General features: G+C 39.3%; 1 protein-coding gene across 1 annotated transcript; it reads right to left on the bottom strand.

Annotated features, from left to right (window-relative positions):
• Positions 1 to 5,378: 5,378 nt before the first annotated feature.
• On the bottom strand, positions 5,379 to 7,389 carry LOC108149580 (golgin subfamily A member 6-like protein 22). The gene is made up of 5 exons (XM_017277215.2): positions 7,292 to 7,389; positions 6,684 to 6,863; positions 6,346 to 6,621; positions 6,031 to 6,288; positions 5,379 to 5,971 (listed from the first exon to the last, which is right to left on the bottom strand). Exons 1-5 carry the CDS (start codon positions 7,310 to 7,312, stop codon positions 5,717 to 5,719), a joined length of 990 nt encoding a protein of 329 aa, XP_017132704.1. The 5' UTR covers positions 7,313 to 7,389; the 3' UTR covers positions 5,379 to 5,716.
• Positions 7,390 to 24,620: the final 17,231 nt, after the last annotated feature.

Here is a 24,620-nt window from a genome sequence, read left to right as displayed (position 1 = left end):
TTCACTTTTTGCATTTATTAAACTGCGCTACATACTTGTAATTATTTAAGCGATAAGCGTACATGCATATACAAACATATAAACATAATTTTTTACTTAACTTTACATAAAATGCATTAATCAAAATTTAACTCCCAAAGAATCATTAATAAGAAAGTCAGACACAAAACCACACACTTAATACACAAGGTACATTCAACTTCAACGCACATCAGGCTCGAACTCGAGAGAAACTAAGCACGATCAGCACACATTTGAATTCTGTAACCATATGGGACAAGCAGTTTAAAACGCATTTATACTAATCACTCGCTCCTTCTTAGCAGAACGAATATTATATGAAATTAAGAGAAGAATCAATACCCCCAGTGGAAACATTCGTAATCATTAAGCGCGGCATTATATGGTAAACCCCAAATTGAATACTACAAATATGTGTATTACTAATTACAATTACGAAAGCATACATATATTAACTTTATTAAATATTGAATGTATTGAACTGACAAGAATCGGCATGCCTGGGTATAACCATCTCGCGCCCGATCCGATATATGTGAAACGGATTGGTAGACCCACCCAAAACTCGATCCCTTTGCATGTCCGACAAGTGGCAGAATTAAATTGTCAGTTTCCAGTTTCAGTGTCATACAAGTCAAAAAGAAACCAATTAAATTTAAATAAATGCCAATATATGTTGGATAAAACAAAACACACTTTTCCAACTTTTTTCACTGGAGGATCCAAAATGGAAAAAAAACAAATTTTAAAAGGTTTTATTTAAATTTTAATATATTTTTTAGGAAGTTTAGCAGCTGCTTAAGTCTTCATTCAGCAATAAGTGTGCTAATATTTTTTCTTATTTTGCACAAGCTTTCTATTGGTTACATACTTTTAGGCATTGCTTAATTGGTCGATGAAATGGTAAATATGAAATATTTAAACTACAGAAGAACCTTGAAATAAATATAATAAAAATACTACAATTTTTTTTTTAATTACTTAACTGATTTTTTTTCTTGCAAAAGTAAAATAATAGTTCTTAATATTAATATTTAAAAGTGAACAATTTTTGCATACAGAAAAAGTAAGTTCTTATTTTATTAAAAAAATAATTAAGAGTTGTTACATTTTTGTTAATAATGTACGTTCATTTTATTTTTATTTCTTATATTTAAGGGAAACAGTATGTTAGAAAAGGTATTCGATTGTAGAAACGTCTATGCCTATGCATTACCGTATTTGATAATAGTAGGTAACAACCGGTTAAAACATATCCAAGATAAACCCCTGTGTGGTGAAAACTATATTTTTAAAAATGAAAACAAAGTCAAAAAACCAAATTTTCTTAAGGCGAAAATCAAAGTATTTTTTATGAATGAAACTACTGGATTTACCAATATTATTTGCTTCAACCAAATTCGAGAGGTTTCCTCCTTTCCAATGACAGTAGATGACTGTTCACTGCTGCAATCTTTGAGATTTAGGAAAACAAAAACCAGCCTTTCCAGCCGCTTTATTTGCACATTAATATTTGGCCATGGGTGGCAGCACTTGCGATTTGCACATCCAGTTAGCGCCTGCAAGCTAAGCTCTCTGCAAAGAACAAGTGCTGTTGCAAACACTGCCGTGTTGGCCATGCCAATAGCCCACTCTCAGCGACACCTGCAGGTCCAGATCTGCAGAAGTTACCCAAGTTTCGGCCATCATCATTATTTGCACATGAAGGCTCGCGGTGATTGCCCAATTCAATCATAAGTCATTTACAATTCACACTCTCCGCACGGGGCCTTGCGTAATATAATTAATTATTGCAAAATTCGATGATTAACAATTAAGTGGGGCTTATTAAATATAAATCTACCATGCCCACTTTCGGGCGAACGCCTCGCCAATAAAACAACCATGTGGATGTGGTCGGCAGTTAGGCAGGAGGAAAATATGAAAATTATTCGCAAACAATTGCGATTGGCGCCCGCCACATCCAACAATTGTGCATTGTCTTCGCTGCTGTGACGCGGCTGCATAACAGCAATTTCAACATGCAAATGGGCAGCGGGGCGGTGGAATCGACCGTTTAAGCGCTAAATGGCCTGCGAGCTACTGGCTAATGGCTACTATGGATGGAAACATGACAAATACTCCCATCAAATATTGATCATTTAGCGTATCAGTCGCAGAACTCTGGGGGAAGTCATAAACTGCAGTTGTCTTCGAGCATGGCCATAAATCTGGTGAGGGGGCTGGCAAGCTGAATACGAAGAGAAAAAAAACAAAAACAGAGCAGAAAATAATAACAATGTTTGACAATCAGTCGTTTGCATTTGAATGGCCGGAGGAAGCAGCAGGGGCATCCCATGCTGGCTGGAGTAACCAGCGTTGAGCGCCAAGCGTGGCCAATATTTGGCTAAAGGGGGCGTGGCAGCAGGTGGAACAAGTAGGCCAACAGGGGCACTATGGCATAATTTGCATAGGCCAGTACGCGCTATATAAAATAGAGAAAAGTAGTGAGTTGATAAGACATAAAGTTAATTACGCGTGTTAAATTGTGGACCATCAAAGGGTGGACTTGAAATTTAAATAGGAGTTTTTTACTCAAGATTTCAAAATATTTGTTCAACACTATATAAGTAAGTAGTCCACGATTTTAAAATCAAATCTATTTAATATAATAACATCATTAACTTATATGTGAGCCTTAGCTGGCATACAACCTTAGCAGGAAATTAATTTTTAATGGTCGTTAATAGCTTAATTAAATACAAAACAAAGAATGGTGTGGAGAATATGTAATAAAACACCACAAAATCTCAACAAAACGCATGAAAAGTTTGACAAAGTCTTTGGCTCACTTTAAAATTGAATAAATTGGACAAGAAAGCGTTGCGCTAGCGGGACATTTGTGAGTTGGCCAAAACGAGTTCGTTGCCTGAGTCTTTTGTTTGTAGGGCAGCGCTGAGACGGGTCAGCTATAAAATGGCATTTATATAGATTGGAGATACGGGACAAGCGCGTTGACAACGCAATCTCGGTGCCGGTGCCTTTAATCAACTTTAACGGCCTCCCGGCTGCAAGTACTCGAAGCGCACGCCGCCCGTTTGCAACATCTTGCTTGCCATTTCAGCGGCGTCATGGTAAGTGTCTTGGTTGCCTCACTGCTCGTTTCCCGCTTTGCGGACTGCCGCTAATTCACGGCTGCCCTGCTCCTAATCAGCCACTGATGGCGGCGACCTTGCCACACATGGACTTGCCTAATGTCACCCGAGGGGGAGGCTGTGCCTCCCATTCGCCCTCGCTGTGACCCACATGCCTCGAAAAAAAAAAGAGTCAACAGCCAGTGGCGAGCAATAACCCCTCCGCTTCACGCTCGGTGGGCACGGCTCCCAATCCGAATCCGAATCCCAATCCCAATCCGAATCCGAATCCGAGTACGAATCCATCACGTGCTACGCGGCTGCGGTTGGCGTCTTGAACCTGAGCCACTACTTTTAGCCATTTGTACAAGAAATGTTGCGCCGCCTCACTCTTTTTGCTGGGTGTTGGGCTGCGTTGCGGGGCACAAACAAAAGATTTATTACAATCAAAAATTTCTGTCGCTGCGCCGTTGTTTTGTTTTGTTTTGATTTCTGCTTTTTAATTTTTGTTTTGTTAGCTGAAATTTATTTTATTACATTTTTTCAATTTCTTTTGCTCGGTCTGTGTGGCTGGCTCCGTTTTGTTTCGGCTGCGGCTTGTGCAATGCCAGAGATGTGGCTGTTTCTGTTGCTGCTGCTGCTGCTGTTGCTTCAGTAATTAAAACAACAACCATTATGTGCTTCACTCGAATGCGCTGGGTGTCGGTTGTTGTTGCTGCCTAGTTATCATTTTTGGTGTTCATAAGTCTAAGCTTTGCATGACACTTGTTGTGGCGTTATATAAAAGCGGAATGCAATTTAGCACTGAGCACACGCCATGCCCAACAATTGCAGTCGAACATTTAACAAACACAAACGCATATTTCAGCTTGTGACCAATTTAGTTGTGGTGGCCCACTCACTAGGGAAACAATGGAGTGATAATGCGTTGAAATCGATTTACTTTGTTGCCGACAAGAGCAGCAGACCGCTGTGACCTTGACTTAATTAGGCGCCAATTGTACCGCCAGAGAAGGAACCCGAAGTATGCTCTATTATGCAAGGCGGGTAGGGAAATCAATTGCCGAAAGTCAAGGAAATCCCCGGAGCGAAGACAACCATTGTGCGCATCAACAATAAATTGCATCTGTGGGTCTATCGCAGCTCATCTTTCGCCAGTCAGCCGCATCCGCACCCCCTAAAACTCATTTGCATGCGACGTGAATTGTAGATTTGACCAAATCTCCAGCAACATCATTAGGCAGCAACTACTGCCTGAGATTTGGCAACGGAATGTTAGCTTGAACTCGAACTTTTTGCGGCGGTTACCTAATCGGCAGCTAGGCAACTAGGCAGCGCCGCAGGCTCCTCCGATTGCAACTGCCACTGCAACCGGTGCAACAGTTGGCTTCCTCTGCTAACCTTATGCGGGCTCCGCTTTTTGGCACACAGACACACTGCGCGAAAGCGGGGGGGAGTCAATTAAAGCAACATGTGGCAACCGACCGAGTGACTTGGAATTGCGGCGCTGTTAGACGCGATCCCACTCCAACTTCAACTGAATCCGAAACCAAAACTGAAACTGAAACTGAAACCGAAACTGAGGCTGGGGCAGCTGCATTCAACTTCAACTTGGCAACAGGAAGTGGCAGCAGTATTGTTGCCGCTTATCTGACGACGAGATGCTTCCTTGAGATTTATTTGGCATCTAGGCAAAAGGCATCGCCATCGTCATCCCATCAACATCGTCATCGTCATCATCATCATCATCATCATCATCGCCATTGCCATTGCAGTTGTTGACTTTGGCTCATGGCCTTTTCGCCAACTCCAGCTGAACGATGTTGCCAACTTCTTTGGTCTTTTCGGCACTTATCTAACTTCCGGGTGTCGTGGACCGAAATCGAATTTTTATGAGTTGCATCTTCGCTGTAATGGCCATTGAATCATCGCCGAAACCACCGAAGTTGCTTCACCCACCAACAGGGAGCAATGTTTCATCCCATCCACAGTCTGCAGATGCGCCTTGTTGCTGTCTTACCCCGAGCCGTAATTAAAAACATTAACTTTTTATGTTTATGTTTATTATTACTGTTACAGTAGTTTTTATTTTTGCTTGGATCTCTACTAAAAGTGTTTTTGTTCATCAATTTTCGTGTGTGGTCCATATGGGGATCGTAATTAAGTTTAAGTACGTATTTACATAACAATTTTTTCGCAGCCTAGCTGGTGTAACATTTTGACCATATAAAAATACCAAAGTAGTTATAATTTTTGTTGTTTTATTGAATTTCGTATAACTTAAAGACAAAAACGCGCGCATGACTAATTTGTACACTTGGGAGAGACAGCGATGACGGGGGCGGGTAGGTAATGGGTGGTGGTGGTGGTGATGGTGGTGATGCCAACAGATAACGAAAGGTATGAAGGTTTTTTTTACAAAATGCAGGAGGGGGCTGGGGATGCCTTACACTTTAAGTCTATGTAACAATTTCAGCGGTTCGGGTTGTACACGAAGGTGAGGGGGGCAGGGCAGCGGGATCAGTTATCAGGTATCAGTGCTGTCGCTGGCTGGTGGCCAAGCGGAGACCCCCGCCGCGGACCTAGTCCCATCCGTGGCCATGGCTCACCGGCACCCACACCTTCTCCCAGACGGGTTTCCACACCTTCTTCCACTCCTGCACCTTGACCTCCTTCCAGACGGGCACGTTCACGGACTGCCACTCGTCCTTCCACGCCTGCCGCTTCTCGGTGGCCCACACCTGGCGCTTCTCGGTGCGCCAGATCTGCACCTTCTCCTCGATCCAGGTCTCGCGCTTCTCCTTGATCCAGATCTGCTTCTTCACGGGCTTCCACACCTGCATAGAGTGGCCCAAGTGATTATCATTCTCGGTGACTGTGTGCTGTGAAAACTTACCTGGATCCACTCGTCCTTCCACTCCAGCTTCTTGTCCTGCTTCCACTCCTGGACCTTCTCGGTCTTCCACTCCTGCTTCTTCTCGGTGCGCCACTCCTGCTTCTTCTCGGTCTTCCACTCCTGCTTCTTCTCGGTGCGCCAGACCTTCTTCCACACGGGCTTCCAGATCAGCTTCTTGCGCCAGAGATCGTGGCTGGTGTACTCCCAGCCCTCGTGGTCCTTGCCCAAGAACTTTTCGCCGGGAATGCCCATTTTTACCTGAGCGAGGGACGAGCTTAATTTGTATTTCCACACCTTTGGGGGAGTTGCACTTACCCATTGGGGCTCAAACATTTGCTTCCAGTCTGCAACCTGTACTTCCTTCCAGATGGGCACTTGGATTTCCTTCCAGAACGGGACCTGCACCTCCTTCCAGATGGGCACCTGGATCTCCTTCCACACGGCCACCTTGGTGGGCACCCAAATGGGCTTCGTTATCTTCTTCCATTCGGCCACCTTGACCTCCTTCCAGGCGGGGACCTCCCTCTCCTCGATTTTCGGCTTCTTTACGATCTTCCAGTCGGGAACTTGTTCTTCTTTCCAGACTGGAACCTACAAGAATTTGATATTTGGCATTGGTTTGTGAAATCGAAAGATGTGTGCTTCGGTCATACCTTGACTTCCTTCCATATTGGCACGGAAACCTTCTTCCACTTGGTTTCCCACGCCTCTTTTTTGACGGTCTTCCACACCTGAACCCAATCCTCCTTCCAGGTGAGCTTCTTCTTCCACACACCCTCGGGGGGATGGGCGTAGGCTAGACTTAGGATTAGCGCGCAGCTGGCGCTGAGTAGCTATGGGAAAAATAGTAGAGGAGGAATAGTTATTTTGATTGATTTATTGCAATCGTTTGGAGAGCACTGAAGTGAATCAAATTGGTGTGATGTTAGCTACGATTTTTTAAATGATCGCTTTTTAAATTATTTTTAATAACTTCTAGTACACGTCCTTCTTTTTTACATTAAAGTACAATTTGTATGTGTATAATTTGAACCTCGAAGTATGTTTATTTCCAAGACATAAATTTTAACCTTATGTTGAAGTTGAATTGTTATTATGTTTTCGTTTAATTAAATTGATCATTAAACTTTGGTCATTAAATATCTCAAAAGTCATTTTTTGCACTTTTATTTTCACTTATACTGTTCGCTTTGGGCTCCACACATGTAATCATTTTTTTTTCGAGGATTCACTTCGCACTTCGAACTTTTTGGACACTAACCAACAGACTTAGGGATCTCATGCTTGGTATCCCTTGCACCACCAACAGCGCGTCAAAACAAAAGGAGCTGATATGTGCCTCCTCTGAGGTCTTCTATGAACACTATTCGCACTTCCCTACATGCACATCTATTTATATTTTGAATGGTCCGTCTCCGAGCCACCGACTCTGACTCTGACTCCGGCGTCGCAGTCGCCGTCGGCGTCGGCAGAGCGGCGGCGCAGAGACAAAGACCGAAGAAAAGCCAAATCCCCAAGAGCCAGCGGACCAAAGCTCTGGCTTTGGCGCTCTGCCCAGGTGACTTACTCCAGGTGCAAAATGCACGCAGCTGAGGCGCCGCGTCGCTGCCGACGTTCCATTGAAAGCAAAAGCAACGGCTGAAGCAAAGCAAAGCAAAACAAATACAAAGGCAAAAGCAAATGCCAAACTGAAAGCGAAAACCGCAGAGAGTGAGAGTGGAATGGCGCTCAGCTCGTCAGCTCGTCAGCTGATGGAGCTGCCTCCAGCTTGGTCCGCTACCGCTCTTGGACCGCCGATGACTGCGCGGATTTTCCCAAGGTAACGGCGCAGCTTCAACAACAATGCTACACAAGTACGAATACGCATACGTACTGTGGGCCGGCGATTCGGACTGCCATTGGACTCGAGTGCCGTGATCTCGCTTTGGACCCGGGTCCACGGGTCACTTGAGACCCATCTTCGCAGAATGGATGGACATAGACAGAAGAAGACCCCGAGGAAGAATTCGAGGTGCTCGTAATTATGATGTTGGCAGCGGTGATTGGTCAAGTGCATCACCATCCGGGCCAACGCAGCTGAATATGAAGCGATGTTCTTTAGTATGTTAATTTGTTACACTGACCCTGGTTTTTCAGTCTCTAAATAACATTTCAATTAGTTTTTTGTTAGCCAGGTACAAATTATTTCATAATGTTCTTCTAGCTAGATGGTTTTCATCGATAACATTTATTAGCAGGGATCAGTAGCTTATGAGGAGTAAGGCAATTAATAATTGCCATTATTGATTTTATAGTCAAAGGTCAACAAACTCGTATTACTTTTAACATTAAATAATGAAAACTTCATATTAAGAAATGGTTATATCGTGCTTTTCTTTGTTAACTTGAACATATCAATGTGAGTATAATTTTTTGTTTGTGTTTCAGAGTACGAAATATTCTACGCACAAACGTTTTTATTTTATTTTGTACTTATGATTATCTCAAGAATCACTTAATTCCAAGCCTCTTAGGTATTCACAGTTTGGTGGACAGAGCTTCCCGAACCAAATGCAATACCTAAAATTCTTTAATTGCCACCCACGTACTACATATCAAATCGGTCTAGGGTGGAGCATAAAACTTAAAATGTTTTGAATATTTTGTAACAAATTGTTTAAATTAATCTGGTCTTAGCATCAAGGTCATTCAGATAAAAGACACGCAAATAATTATCAAAAAAGTTCAACATTTTCGATCTGCGTGGGTAACAAAAATTAATTATCGTTTAACCAAATTTGTGAATATTTTCAGCAAGCTGTTATAGTAAGTCCAAATTACAGCCATCAGCCATAATCTGTACTCTGATTTGGGGCGTTGTAGTAATTTGGCTTTACTATATCTGCTTGTAGCAAACATTCAGACTTTGCATGAAGCATTAATCATCGTCCATGATCATCCTCAAGTAAGCTAATGGGGAACGTAGTCCGCCCCCCGAAAAGCGATCGATCTTCGCAGTGCGATGTGGTTCACCTCCCGCCGGCCAGCTATCGATAAGGTCAATTGCTGTGGGCGTGTAGCGCCTGCCGTCGTTACATTGGGCCAAGACGCTAAGTAGTCTTAAGCTGCAGCAATTCGGGCTACGTGCCCGCGTTTTATATGGCATGATTAACCATGTCCGACTCTGGGCTCTGAACTTGAGTGACAAACAATTAGCACAGCTGAGTGCGGCCAGTCCAGTTGCTTGCCAAATGATCAGAGGAGGAATTCGGCTAAACAAACGGAAAACAACAAACGCCATTTATGGACGGGTCGACCTATCCGCTCAAATGGCAAAGCGACCTCCGCGGCATGAAGACGCTAAGCGCCACCAGAGCTTGTGGTGGTTGTGCACTCCAAAAAATAAAATGTTTTATTTTTAAAGTAAAATTGTTCGGTAACACAAATCCGCTTTCTCAATGTAAAGTTTTTAAGAAGTTCTGACTGACAAAACTAAAAAAGAAAAGAAAACTACCCTTTCATTGTCATTTTGATCTTGCCGACTGTTAAGTTGAGTGTTTACAGTCAGCTAACTACACCATTATATAAAACAAGATAGCAAGCAAACTGTGGCAAACCGAAATAAAAGGAAAAAATTCTTGAAAACATTAAAATTATGATTTACTTGCGTATATGTTTAAAAACATTGAAGCTATCATTATTTGCAGCTCAATTATCCGTTAGTTCCTATGGCAGCTATATGATATCGTTTTCCGATTTTAAGAAAATTAAAAGCGTACTTCTGAACTGTCTAATTATTAATAAATCAAAAACTTATAAAAAAAATATAATTTGGCTGATTTTCAATTGATTTGAATATACTTCGATACAAAGTAGTGGTTTATTGTTTCAAAATTACGGTTATCATATTATATAAATCAGACCACGACATCAAATAGCTGATTGTATATATAAAATAAAATAAACTTAAAGCATAAAATTCGAAAATATAGTTGTCGTGACGATCGCACCTTAAAAATATAAAATATCTGATATAAAACTTTGTGTCGAAAAATAAATAAGCATTAACCAAAATAAATACACTTTTTAAATGCTCCCATTCGTCACGCTGAGATAAAAAAATGCCTGTGTGGGCAAAAACCTGGATGAAGCGGTCCGAATGGAAATATTTAAAAAGTTTATTAATTTAGTCGAATGCCTTTTCATTTTTCGTCATAAAATTTTATATCAGATTTTACCTTGCTAGGACGTTTCCTTTATTTGAAATATATTAAGTATGGATGACCTTACAACTTTTTTTACAACATGGTGAAATGGTTGAGATGGATGGCAGGAGGAGTTGAGGAGATGCCAATCCCAAGAAGAAACTATTAGGTGTTCACCAATAAAAATGAATTGCTTACATAATTATGGAAGACCTGACATTTTGTTGTTAATTTTTCATTGCTACTCAATAGTTTAACTGCTTCAAACCACAGCTTTTGTGATTAGTTTCAGCATTTTATTCTCTTACAAAAAGGGGACTAGTAGATGTAAGATGTGTATAAGATTTTAAACTTAAATAATGTTTGTTATACCCTTGCAGAGGGTATTATAATTTCAGTCAGAAGTTTGCAACGCAGTGAAGGAGACATCTCCGACCCTATAAAGTATATATATTCTTGATCAGCATCACTAGGCGAGTCGATCTAGCCATGTCCGTCTGTCCGTCTGTCCGTCTGTCCGTCTGTCAGTCTGTCCGTCTGTCCGTCTGTCCGTCTGTCCGTCCGTTTATATGCAAACTAGTCTCTCAGTTTTAAAGCTATCTGCATGAAACTTTCCCAAAAGTTGTCTTTCTATTGCAGGTAGTATATAAGTCGGAACGAGCCGGATCGGACGACTATAGCATATAGCTCCCATAGGAACAATCGGAAAAATAAATGAAAAAAAATTATAACTTTGCTGTTTTTTAATTTTTTGTTTAGTTCTTCGACATTTAGTAATGGTTAAACATTTCCGATTTACGGTTTAAATTTCATCAAAATCGGAATACTATAGCATATAGCTCCCATAGGAACAATCGGAAAAATAAATGAAAAAAATTATAACTTTGCTGTTTTTCAATTTTTTGTTTAGTTCTTCGACATTTAGTAATAGTTACATATTTCCGATTTACAGTTTAAATTTCATCAAAGTCGGACGACTATATAATATAGCTCCCATAGGAACAATCGGAAAAATAAATGAAAAAAAATTATAACTTTTCTGTTTTTTAATTTTTTGTGTAGTTCTTCGACATATAGCAATGGTTAAATATTTCAGAATTATGGTTTAAATTTTATCAAAATCGGACGTCTATATCATATAGCTCCCTCAGAAATAATAAAAATATATAAAATAACTATCAAATAATTGAGCTGCAAATCATCATAGCTTTAATGTTTTTAAACATATACGAAAGTAAATCATAATTTTAATGTTTTCAAAAATGTTTAATTCTTGCAATAGCTGCAAGGGTATATGAACTTCGGCTTGCCGAAGTTTGCTTTCTTTCTTGTTTTTAATTAAAACGTGTTTTAAACCTTTCATAACGAAGATAAAAACACATATAAAGCGAGGTCTTTCATTAACATAAATTAATAATAACAAGAAAGAAAGCAAACTTCGGCAAGCCGAAGTTCATATACCCTTGCAGCTATTGCATGAATTAAATACTTTTGAAAATATTTAAATTATGATTTACTTGAGTATATGCTGAAAAACATTGAAACTATGATGATTTGCAACTCAATTATAAGATAGTTATTTTATATATTTTTATTATTTCTATGGGAGCTATATGATATAGACGTCCGATTTTGATAAAATTTAAACCATAATTCTGAAATAATTAAACATTGCTATATGTCGAAGAACTAAACAAAAATTAAAAAACAGAAAAGTTATAATTTTTTTTTCATTTATTTTTCCGATTGTTCCTATGGGAGCTATATGCTATAGTCGTCCGATTTTGCTAAAAATTAAAACATAATTCTGAAATACTTAACCATTACTATATCTCGAAGAACTAAACAAAAAATTAAAAAACAGCAAAATTATAATTTTTTTCATTTATTTTTCCGATTGTTCCTATGGGAGCTATATGCTATAGTCGTCCGATTTTGATGAAATTTAAACCGTAAATCGGAAATATTTAACCATTACTAAATGTCGAAGAACTAAACAAAAAATTAAAAAACAGCAAAGTTATAATTTTTTTCATTTATTTTTCCGATTGTTCCTATGGGAGCTATATGCTATAGTCGTCCGATCCGGCTCGTTCCGACTTATATACTACCTGCAATAGAAAGACAACTTCTGGGAAAGTTTCATGCAGATAGCTTTAAAACTGAGAGACTAGTTTGCATATAAACGGACGGACAGACGGACAGACGGACAGACGGACAGACGGACAGACGGACAGACGGACAGACGGACATGGCTAGATCGACTCGCCTAGTGATGCTGATCAAGAATATATATACTTTATAGGGTCGGAGATGTCTCCTTCACTGCGTTGCAAACTTCTGACTGAAATTATAATACCCTCTGCAAGGGTATAATAATTAGTAATAACTATTAAAGTACCGAAACTGTAATTATACCCTTGCAGAGGGTATTATAATTTCAGTCAGAAGTTTGCAACGCAGTGAAGGAGACGTTTCCGACCCTATAAAGTATATATATTCTTGATCAGCATCACTAGTAGAGTCGATCTAGCCATGTCCGTCTGTCCGTCCGTCTGTCCGTCCGTCTGTCCGTCTGTCCGTCCGTTTATATGCAAACTAGTCTCTCAGTTTTAAAGCTATCTGCATGAAACTTTCCCAAAAGTTGTCTTTCTATTGCGGGTAGTATATAAGTCGGAACGAGCCGGATCGGACGACTATAGCATATAGCTCCCATAGGAACAATCGGAAAAATAAATGAAAAAAAATTATAACTTTGCTGTTTTTTAATTTTTTGTTTAGTTCTTCGACATATAGTAATGGTTAAATATTTCCGATTTACGGTTTAAATTTCATTAAAATCGGTCGACTATAGCATATAGCTCCCATAGGAACAATCGGAAAAATAAATGAAACAAGAAAGAAAGCAAACTTCGGCAAGCCGAAGTTCATATACCCTTGCAGCTATCGCAAGAATTAAATATTTTTGAAAACATTAAAATTATGATTTACTTGCGTATATGTTTAAAAACATTGAAGCTATGACGATTTGCAGCTTAATTATTTGATTGTTCTTTTATATATTTTTATTATTTGTATGGGAGCTATATGCTATAGTCGTCCGATTTTGATGAAATTTAAACCATAATTCTAAAATATTTAACCATTGCTATATGTCGAAGAACTAAAAAAAATAAAAAATAGCAAAGTTATAATTTTTTTTCAATTATTTTTCCGATTGTTCCTATGGGAGCTATATGCTATAGTCGTCCGATTTTGATGAAATTTTAACCATAATTCTGAAATATTTACCCATTGCTATATGTCGAAGAACTAAACAAAAAATTAAAAAACAGCAAAGTTATAATTTTTTTCAATTATTTTTCCGATTGTTCCTATGGGAGCTATATGCTATAGTCGTCCGATCCGGCTCGTTCCGACTTATATACTACCTGCAATAGAAAGACAACTTTTGGGAAAGTTTCATGCTGATAGCTTTAAAACTGAGAGACTAGTTTGCATATAAACGGACGGACAGACGGACGGACAGACGGACAGACGGACGGACAGACGGACATGGCTAGATCGACTCTACTAGTGATGCTGATCAAGAATATATATACGTTATAGGGTCGGAAACGTCTCCTTCACTGCGTTGCAAACTTCTGACTGAAATTATAATACCCTCTGCAAGGGTATAAAAAAATTATAACTTTGCTGTTTTTTAATTTTTTGTTTAGTTCTTCGACATATAGCAATGTTTAATTATTTCAGAATTATGTTTTAAATTTTATCAAAATCGGACGTCTATAGCATATAGCTCCCATAGAAATAATAAAAATATATAAAATAACTATCTAATAATTGAGCTGCAAATCATCATAGTTTCAATGTTTTTCAGCATATACTCAAGTAAATCATAATTTAAATGTTTTCAAAAGTATTTAATTCATGCAATAGCTGCAAGGGTATATGAACTTCGGCTTGCCGAAGTTTGCTTTCTTTCTTGTTTTAATACATATTTCTGAAACTTTTGAGTATTTAGTGTTTTCAGTGATGTTCTGGTAGTTCGCTTCAATAACTTTCAGGGTCCGAATGAAGTTTTTAGCATGGTGATACGACGCGGGTTTTATAGTTTGGCCATTAAGTCTTGATAAATGCGCCAAGACCAAAGAGTTGGCAACAATTAACACCCGAGAAACGAGAAACGGACCAAAACAGAGCTTGGGTTTCTGATATTGGAACTGCACACAAGGCGCTTCGAGCTCGAGTTGACCCTTTGAGGTGATTCGACTGATCGTAAGCCATATATTATGCAGAAATTGAATACGACAGGCTGGTCGCCCCAGCGGTTACATCACCGTCCTGGGAGGAGGAGCAGACGGGGCGGGGCGGGGCTGGCCTGCAGACGGCCTTCAGTGCAGCACTGCAAAAGGAGAAACAGACAAAACGAAGCGGGGCCCCAACGACATGTTAAGCCAATTTACCAAAAAACCAAAACTCGAAATTAGGTAAAGAAACACGAATTCAATGAAGAATGTGCAACAGGCTCGGCGCTGCGTTCGGCTCGGATTTTATTTTCGCCCAGCTCGCTTTTTGTTGTGCAAAATGAAATTGAAATTCCTGAAACGTGCCCAGCAGATCTGCGACGCGACGTCTGTGGACTGTCGACTGTCGACTAGCGACTATCGACTGGCGGTTCGAGTTTCGGCCTGGCTTCCCGCCGAAGATGTCGTGGATGGGGATGGAGCCCGCCTTTGGCCAATCGGTGGCTCCATGGATCGACGGATGGACAGATCGACGGATGGCGGACTGTAGGCTGTGGAAACACCTTTCGCTGCGATCGTCTTGTCCCTGCTCACCCAGTTGCATAATTTACGGCATCTCTTTATTGATCTGGACGTTTATTCGTATGTAGGTTATGCATTGCCTTACATTATGACTATCGTATAGACAGGTTTCCGCAGCACGGAAAGGAAGCGTGTGAAATTGGCTGGAAAACCACTTAGACTGAGCGCTCGCTGCGGCAAGGAAGGAAAATTAAATTAAAGAGAAAGGTTTGATGCGACTGACATTTCGCTTGCAATGTTTTGGCAGTTTATCCAACTAATCCCGTAATGGGCACGACTTGTGGCTGCTGAAGGGAACAGGAGGAGGTAAGATGACACCGAAAAAAATAAAAGGGCTATAAAATTATTGAGCTAAAATTAATAGGGCACAGCATTACACTCGTATTTGTTAAGTTATTGGAGTGTTATGAAAACAACTTATTAACTCTGAGAATTGTTTTTATTTTTCCAAAAGTTTTTATTGCGTGTTTTGGATTACATAAAAACAAAAACAAAATATTTTGACTTTTTTAACATAACAAAATTATTTTTTTTTTTATACCAACATTAAGAGAAAGATAAACTAAAATAATGAAAGATTTTTAAGAAATTTAACGAGGTACTTTGAGTGATCACAATGTCGGGAGCACGATTTCAATTGAGTAGGAGGTGTAAACTAAAGTTGAGTCAATTCAATATCCTAACATACGCTGAACTAGTGACTATCCTGCGAGGTCTGCCATTGTAAAAACGATTCAGTTCCTCCACCAACTGGGCCTTTTTTGCCAAAGAGCTATGTCGCGTGGCCTTAAGTGAGCTAAATACGATACTGGACCTAAAACTCAAGGTGGATGAGGTGGTGAAGAAATTGGAGCTGAGTGTCCTTGAAAAAATGCAATGGCGTGGGAATGTCAGGCTGATAAGTGAAAGGGTAGGCAGACGATTCTGATATTCTTCTGTTATACAGACTATAAGGCAATCACAAGGAAGAGAAACCAAGGCCTTCTGTATGCATTCACATTTAGAGGAACTGGAATTATTGCCAAAATTTGTTACGAAAAAAACGAAATGACTTTAAGTCGATTAAGTTTAAAAACAATAAAGGTTTGCCGATTTTCCGATAAATTTTCTTTCGCCTTCCTATGCCTATCATATATGATGTAGTCGGTCTGTTTCAATAAAATTAAAAATTAAAGTTTGGTATCTTAAAAATTGTCCATATCTTGAATTTATCCATATCGAGTTTTATATTGCTTGTATTTATATGAAAAACATCGAAGTTATGTCGACTTTCCGCTTATTATCCCACACCCAGAGAAACGGAAAACTAAATTCTGGGTTAACGATGACCTAAAAAAAGCATAATGGACTTTAATATATTTTTTTAGGTAACTTAAAAGTACCTAAATATGTATTTTTAATATTTGTTAGCCATTGTTTTTTTTTAAACTTAGAACTATTAAAACATGAATATATAAAAATGATCAAAGTGATTTAAGTTTGATTAAAACTTTGAAATGTTTTCCCATCCAAAACATTTGAGATTTTTTGACCTGCCTGTCAAACAATTCTAAATGTTGGTTATCTGCATATTTGAATTCCAGCATAATGATACTTCACAAATTCTTTGTTTGACTTTAACTGCATTTCTTGGTAATCAAATGCATTTCCCATCCATGGGCAGCGTATACTTAACTTTATTGCACATACGCCTCATTGAGCGGGACGCTGTTGCAATGCGACAGCCGACTAGAAACATCAGGCACTTGTCCGCCGAACAATGAGCCATAACAAAACACTCTCGTTCACACATGGCCAACCTTCAATCAGGCTCTCGCGGATCAGCTTTAATCCGCGTCCGGAGAAGGAGGGGAACGAGGGGAGGGGGGGGCGCGTAGGCCTTCACGGCGGTCTGCAACGTCATCATCCCGGCGGTAATTGCTTGTGGCTTTCTTCACTCGACACTTGGGCGCTCCCATTCGTTACGTGGACGCTGGACCCAAAACTGGAGCTGCAGGTGCTCGAGTGTCGACGTTAATGTCATTGTTGCCACGGTCCAGCTGACCCACATGCATGGCAAATGAAGCAGCGCTAATTGCAGGCCGCTAAATTGATTTCATTGCAGTTGCATCACGCATGTGGGCATGGACATGGGTATGGGTATGGCTATGGGGCCACAGGCCATTCGAGGCGGTGGGTGCGTTTAGTCGGCTTAAACGAAATGCCAAGTTAATTGGCCGGGTAATCAGAGTTGAAAGTGCGTGATCATTCGGTGGATTAAGCTGCAGGTGGCCAATTGGACCCAGAGTGGCGCCAAGTGTTGGCCGAAATCCACTCAAAAGATGAGCGGCACTGCGTTCACTTGTTTCTGCCAAGGTCATCGAGACTGCGAGTTAACAGCATGTTAAGCACCGCCAACAGGTATTAACGCTTATTAATGGCGGCCAGCAAAGCGCCTTTGTTGCTGGCTCTGTTGCAATGGCCATAAACCAGAAGATGCTGACTCGCCGACGGAACATCGATTACGGCCCCTCGTCCTTTGCTACCGATACAGATACAGATACACATGCAGATGCAGATGCAGATGCAGATGCAGTTGGCCAGCATCAGCACCAGCACCCGATTGCGGCCGAAACCGGCTCAGTTACGCAATGTCTGGCCAAAAACGAAGCCGATTTATCCACACAGTCAGAGGTCTCGCATTCCAATTTGCGTGGACTCGTCGCAAAAGTAAGCTTGCGGGGCTGGTGATGCTGCCCACTCCTGCTTCAAACTTCGGCGCTTTCTGCCTTTCTGGCTTGTTGGCTTTTTGGCTGTTCGAAGTTGGCAGGCAGGTAGGCAGCTGCACCCGCTGCAGTTGATTTCCTCATTGCTACACAGTGCGAAATATTTGCCTGCCGTTTGGCCCCCTAACAGAACTGAACTGCTATGGAAGTCCTGAGGGGACAGGAAATGCGAGGAGAAGGCAACTGCGGGTCTTGCTATCTTTGGAGGGAGTCAATAATAACAGATATGATTGTCCAAAATAGGTCTCTAAAAAAAGCCTCCAATTGAAGACCTTCAAAAACTTTCAAACAGTATAGAACCGGGCTGTAACGGTAGTTTCTTTTACTTTACAAATCATTATTTCTTATTGTTTATTTCATAGACTGCCATTTAATATCTTAGATTTAAGTCATGATCGTTGTCTATTAGTTGGCTTTATTTCAAATAAATGTATATATTTGGATGTTAAGAAACAGCAATTTTAAAATTTCATTATCGTAAAAATATTAGAGTCAAATATTAAATTGTTGGTACTACCATTTATTGTTTAAAAGAAAATAATCTATTCATCTTTTCAAGCCAAGCGAATTTAAAAATGTTAAACTAAGTTCAACCAAAAAAAAATTTTAGAAGGTGTGTCTTGAAAATAAACTACAGACAGTATTGAAGTATATGTATTAATTCAATACCTAATAATATAACCCCTAAACTTTTTAATTAAATTTATATTACGAAGAGTCTAAGACTCTACTCTAAAGCCTTATTTTTAATCCTCATAAGAATATTTTGATACATTCTCGCGGTATTAATTTAATAGTCGTATATTGAGAAATTTTTCATTCATTCATGTAATAATAGTTTAGTTTATTTGACAATTTATTTTTAAAAACTTTTTGTAAAAACTTTTTGTAAAAACTTTTTGTAAAAACTTTTTTTTTAAAAGTAAATAAGCTAAGCTACAATCTGAGAGAGAAACTTATAGTAAGATAAAAAGAGAAGTGTAAAAGTTCGAAAAATATAATATCCCTGGCGACTGGTAATTCAGAGTAAATTAGTGTCATTTGAGCTCTATGGATCGTGTCACATTGATCATGGAAAAAAGAAAAATTTATATGTAGTATGCTTTTCTAATTCAAATTAAGATTCGACTTCCTGCTTCAAGTTTTCCAGTTTTGGCGAGTGTAGGTAAGCTGGAGCTTAGCTGCGATTCAAGATGAAGACACCGAACTCGAAATGGGACCTGCCTAGACACTATTTTATAACACTTTGACAAATATAATTAGCAATATATAATGAAAACGGCATTTCTGGCTGCCACCTGGCCGCCGATTGGCCAAGAGTGGGCCATTGTCCAGGAGGCGGAGAAGGAGCGGAGGAGCGCCCCTTCGAAAGCGGAACTGGCGGGGCGACATCTTCGGTTTCCTGCAAGACAATTAGATATTGCGCAACCGGGCCGTGACTTACCCCATCGATTCCAGGTGGGCTGAATGGGGGGGTATAAAAGAAGATGCAACCACATTACGTCAGCTAACGCTCCCCTTTCACTCTTCTTGCTCGTCTTCGGCATTGGTACTATCGACATCATTATGACGAATGCCGCCGCATTTATCGCCGTTGTTATGGCGGCTGTGTTTCTGCATTTCTCCGCGAGCTGACCAATTGAATGTCCCCCCGGCGGATGAGTAATGACCCAGGTGGGCGTGAAGAAAGTGCCAGGTTGCAAGTGGCAAATGGCAAGTGGCGCCGTAAAAAAATGAAGTCATTGGCAGGCGTGCGAATCTCTTTTTGCTCATTAATACACAAATTCATTCGTTTTACGGTTTTTATTAGTGTGTGACTATCGCCGGGTGTGTGTTGCAGTTGCCATTGCAGTGGCACTTGGATTTGTCGCGCGCCGAGGAGCGTTTTTTGTCTGCCCCTTTGCTGAGGCATGTCTTTGCGGTTGTTCCGCTTGCAGAAAGCAGAAGTATAAACCTATTCGGGCCGAAAGCCAAAATCCCAGGCACAGTGGGTCTGTATAACTCCTCCACCGCGCAATCATTTTCTCAGTTTTCCACACCAATTATCCCACTTTCCACTCACTCCGCTCACTCCACTGCCGCCAGTTCGTCTGCCTTATATAATGACACGTGAGATCTGTTTGTGTTGTGGCAAATTTATGCGGCTTGAATCTCCACTTGTTAGGCCCTGTGAATCGCTGTCAAGATTTGTCTGGAGTTTCGGTTGTTATGGCTCAATATTATTGTTGACATGAATAATTAAGACAATGTGGCTATTGTTAAAGATCAAGAACTGGAAAATCTTTAGTGGCTAAGGGCAGTTTGGGCAGTTTCATTAATTCGTTAGCTACTTCAGCTAAACGTTTCAAGTATTTTATGTTATCAAATGTACCAGTTGTATGCTTACTTTAAATGTAGTTTTCAATATCCGAAAGTTTCTTTTTAATTTTAGTAACTGCAATTCTAAATACTTATATTTTATTTATTTTATTTATCAAGGATTTAAAATATTGATATTGATCAATCCTGATCTATGAAATAAAAATAATTAATCAAAAATTTAAATTTTTGACCAAAAATAATAGGAGAAAGCGATTATATATGTACTTCTTAAGGCTTAATCGTCTTAAAACTTAAAATTAGATAAAACTTTTAAAAATTAAAATAAAACATAAAATTAAGTAAGTAAGTTAGTACACTTTATACAATTTCTAACATTTGAGTATTTAAAAGCAATATTTTTATATATAACACCTTAAGAGAGAAAATTACGTACTTATAGATTCAAATGATGCACAAGAATATTGACAAAAGTGAGTATACAAAATTGCAAGTGCAAGTCTGCTTAGGAATATTTAAATATATAAGTAAAAAACTTTTTTACTAAGAAAATTTAAAACACGTCGTCTTCTCATGGTTTATTTTAGCATGTTTAGCTAATAAGTTGCTGGCAAATTGTTATGAGTTTGGTACAAGAAATATAAACAAATAAAGTAACAAATAAATTACTCTTCAGACTCAAGCCACGCCAACACATTGCCCACATTGATCAACTCAAATATTTCTTTGCTGTTGCATTGAAGCCAACTGACCCATTAAGAGCTCTGATTTATTGGGTTCCTTGAACGGTTAACTATGACAAATATAATAACATTTTCTTGTCCAACATTTTTTTTACCGTTTTGCGGTTGTTTGCTCATTTACTTCAGATTGACAGGCCCAGCGACACGATGATAGGCAACTGGCGACATGTGACAACAATGCCAACAAGGAAGTCAAACGCGCATCTTCCACGCGCGCCCAATTATGACAAACGACACCGGTGCCGAACTCGGTGCCTCCGCCCACTTCCCAGCCTTCCACCCTCCACTTGCCACCCCTCCCGAGGAACTGAGGCATTGAGTTATTGCTTGCAACACCTGCGGACTTTCGGCATTGTCATTGCCGCTCCAAAGACGCAACAATGTAGCTGGAACCCCGAGGGGGCCCAGGTAACAAGTAACAAGTAACAGGTAACAGCCAACCGGTAATTGCCAGCTTTGTACGGATTGCTTTTAACGATGCGCTCTTCGCAATTCGGCTTACGCGGTTTGGCAGGAGCCCCGCTTGAAACGCATGCGACACAAATTGTGGGGGTGTCCAATGGGGGGTATTGCCCCGTGGGTCTGCCCTTGAACGAAATACTTGTGTACCAAAAGGTTCCCGACACAGATGATGTAACGCAAAGTACGAGGGTGGTTCGGGGAGATAGTCAAATTTTGTTTTGAGTGTAATCTATGGGCAAATCACTTTTATTTTTAGTTGTGCATCAAAGGTTTTTCGAGTGCGATGATGCAATGTAAAGAGACTTGTTGATTTTTAGCCAAATATTTGATTTGCGAAAGTTTCGCGTTATATTTATTAAGATGGTCTGCCATTACCTTTTTTTACCAAGCCCTCAAAAATGTATGACCTTTCGAATTGATTTAAACCTCTCACCGCTTCCTCATCTCCTCAGGGAATAATTACAACTGGTATTTCAACCAAAAATGCCGTCATGGTCATCAACAATTGACAAGAGCAGTCTTATTTTGGAAATTGATGGAAGTGCCTTACACACACACAACCATTGACCTGTTATGTCACAATGATAGTAGTTTCCGAGTCTGTCTATTTTCTCTTGACCAAGTTTTTTTTGATCTGACTATGCCCATAAATATTTGATAGAGGTATCAAACCGAATCAGAATCTCAAAGTGCCCGTAATTCTATTTTACCACACAGATTGTATGATTACCTTTACATTTTATTTTGAAAAAAAATGTTATATTGCCAAAAGTGTCCATTTAATTAAAGTAACTACAATTATAAGTAAATTCTATAATTATAATTTAATTATAATTAAGATTTTAAATTTTGATATTGATCAAAAATATAAATATTTCGACCAAAAATAATAAAAGAAAATCAAAAAATAAATTATAAATGTATATAAATATTTAAATATATAAGTAAAAAACTTTTGTTCTAAGAAAATGTACATTTAAAACACGTCGTCTTCTCAAGGTTTATACCATGCTATTTAGTTGTTGGCGAATTGTTGTGAGTTTGGTACAAGAAATATAAACAAATGAAATAATAGATAAATTACTCTTCATTTCCTATAATGGATTTCCATGTTAAAACCTTAACCCACGCCGACACATTGCCCACTTCAAAATTAGGAAGAATTGATCAACTAAAATATTTCCTTGCTATTGCTTTGAAGCCAACTGAACTCTTAAGAGCTTTGATTTGTTGGGTTCCTTGAACGGAACCCCCTGACCTACATATTATGTCATAATGATAGTAGTCTGTCTATTTTCTCTTGACCAAGTCTATGACTATTCCCATAAATATTTGATAGAGGTGTCAAACCAAATCAGAATCTCAAAGGGCCCGTAATCCTATTTTACCACACGGATTGACACCTCCGAAGGCGCGAAGGCCAAATTGAATCGCAATCAATAAATGCCGGCCCAGTGACATAATGTGGGCCAATAACAAGCGCAAATTGCTAAAAACTGCTCAACAATGGCAAATCGAACCTAATGGAATTTGTGCTGAGTTTTTTTTATGGCCACGCCGCTTCATCTACGTGATTTGCTTGGAATTGCGCTCGAACGGACGATTGTTCGGATGCCATGGCACGAAATTGAAAGATTGCAGCGTCATTGCTACAAAAGCCAGAAAGAGCAGCGCATAAAAGTGAAATGAAAGGAAAATGGGTCAACAGTGGGGGCCGAACACCGTTTGCAGATGTAATGAAACGATCGCTGTGAACATGGTTTTGTGCAATTTGCGCCGAACGAGAGCACTGGCTACTAGTCACCGCAAACTGGTAATAATTATTAAATAAGCGCAATTAAAGCGCCCCGAGGTGCCGATGGCCCAGAGTTCGACCTCCCCGCCGAAAACAGCATCAATTGGCGAATGTCGATTAATTAGGCAGAGCGCCACTTTGAAGCCCCGTGCGGCATTGAACTTCGCACGCATCCACACACAAATTAGCGACACATAATGGCCAAATATTGATGATCTCCCAGGTGGCGAACTGTTGGGCTCAGCGGTTGACTTGTCATACCCATTTACCCCCTACGGGCTTTCAATAAATCGTGGTGTGACATATCTGTAACATTTAATTCAATTTCCAAACTGGGGGGAACTGGATGGTTTATATACTCGTATGCTCAACGTTAGGAAATAATGATAAACTACTAACAAATTTTACTTTTACTACTTTTTGTATTTTATTTAAAATGTAAAATATAACAAAAGTCTTATTTTGGGTAATCGTTAAACTCGTCAAAAGATCATCTACTGAAATAAAATAATTATGCTTTATAAATCCCCTCTGCAAGTGGGAACTTCGCTTCTCGGCCTGAGGCACGACTACCACCACTTGTGTGTTGCATAAGAAAACTTCATCACCATCGCGTTTTCAACATGCCACACGCAGACGCAGCGCGCAATCATTACTTTCTTCATTCTATCAGCTACCTCAACTTATTTATGCGTGTGAACTGCGATGGAGGCAGCGTCCGAAAATTGTCATAAATTAAATAGTTGCTTTTTTCTTTTTACGTGAAATGTGAAAATTCATATATCAACAACGGAAGGCGCTGTGATTATTAATAAGGCGAGAGCGAAAATTTGGTGAAACATGGCAGAGTATTTTTGAAAAAATCCTCGCTTGTTTTAATTAAAAAAACATTTTCTGATACTTTTTTTTTTAATATTACGTTCCTATACTAAAAAACAAATCTAGTTCACACGGCTAAATAAAATGTATAAATAATTAAATACGTTTAAAATGTTATTTTTATAATTAGTAGCCGTAATTGGGCAATTCAACGAACTTACTTTGGAAAAAAAGAAAGGAAGCAAACTTCGGCATATCGAAGTTTATATACCCTTGCAGCTATTGCAAAAATGAATTAGTCTTTAAATCATCCAAATTTCAAATTATATGCGTATATGTTTAAATCAATGAAGCTATACTGATTTTCAGCTAAATTATTCGATCGTTCATATGGCAGCTATATGACATCGTTCTCCGATTTAAAACAATTAAAAGTGTAATTCTGAATTATTATTGTTATTACTAGATCCAAAAGAACTGCATAATTTGTAATTTTCCGATCGTTCTCATGGGAGCTTTGTAATATAGTCGTTCGATTTTAATCAAATTTAAACCACAATTCAGAAACAATAAACAGTTTCTACATATTGAAAAACTTTGAAAAACAAAAATAACAAAACCGGCAAAGTTATAATTTTTTGATCGATGATATAGTCGTCCGATCATAAATTGTT

This window comes from Drosophila elegans, unplaced genomic scaffold, assembly GCF_018152505.1.
Source record: "Drosophila elegans isolate 14027-0461.03 unplaced genomic scaffold, ASM1815250v1 contig_133, whole genome shotgun sequence".
In the NCBI taxonomy this organism is placed as follows: domain Eukaryota; kingdom Metazoa; phylum Arthropoda; class Insecta; order Diptera; family Drosophilidae; genus Drosophila; species Drosophila elegans.
The sequence above is the reverse complement of the archived record's forward strand: the minus strand, read 5'-3'. Positions and strand labels throughout refer to the sequence as shown.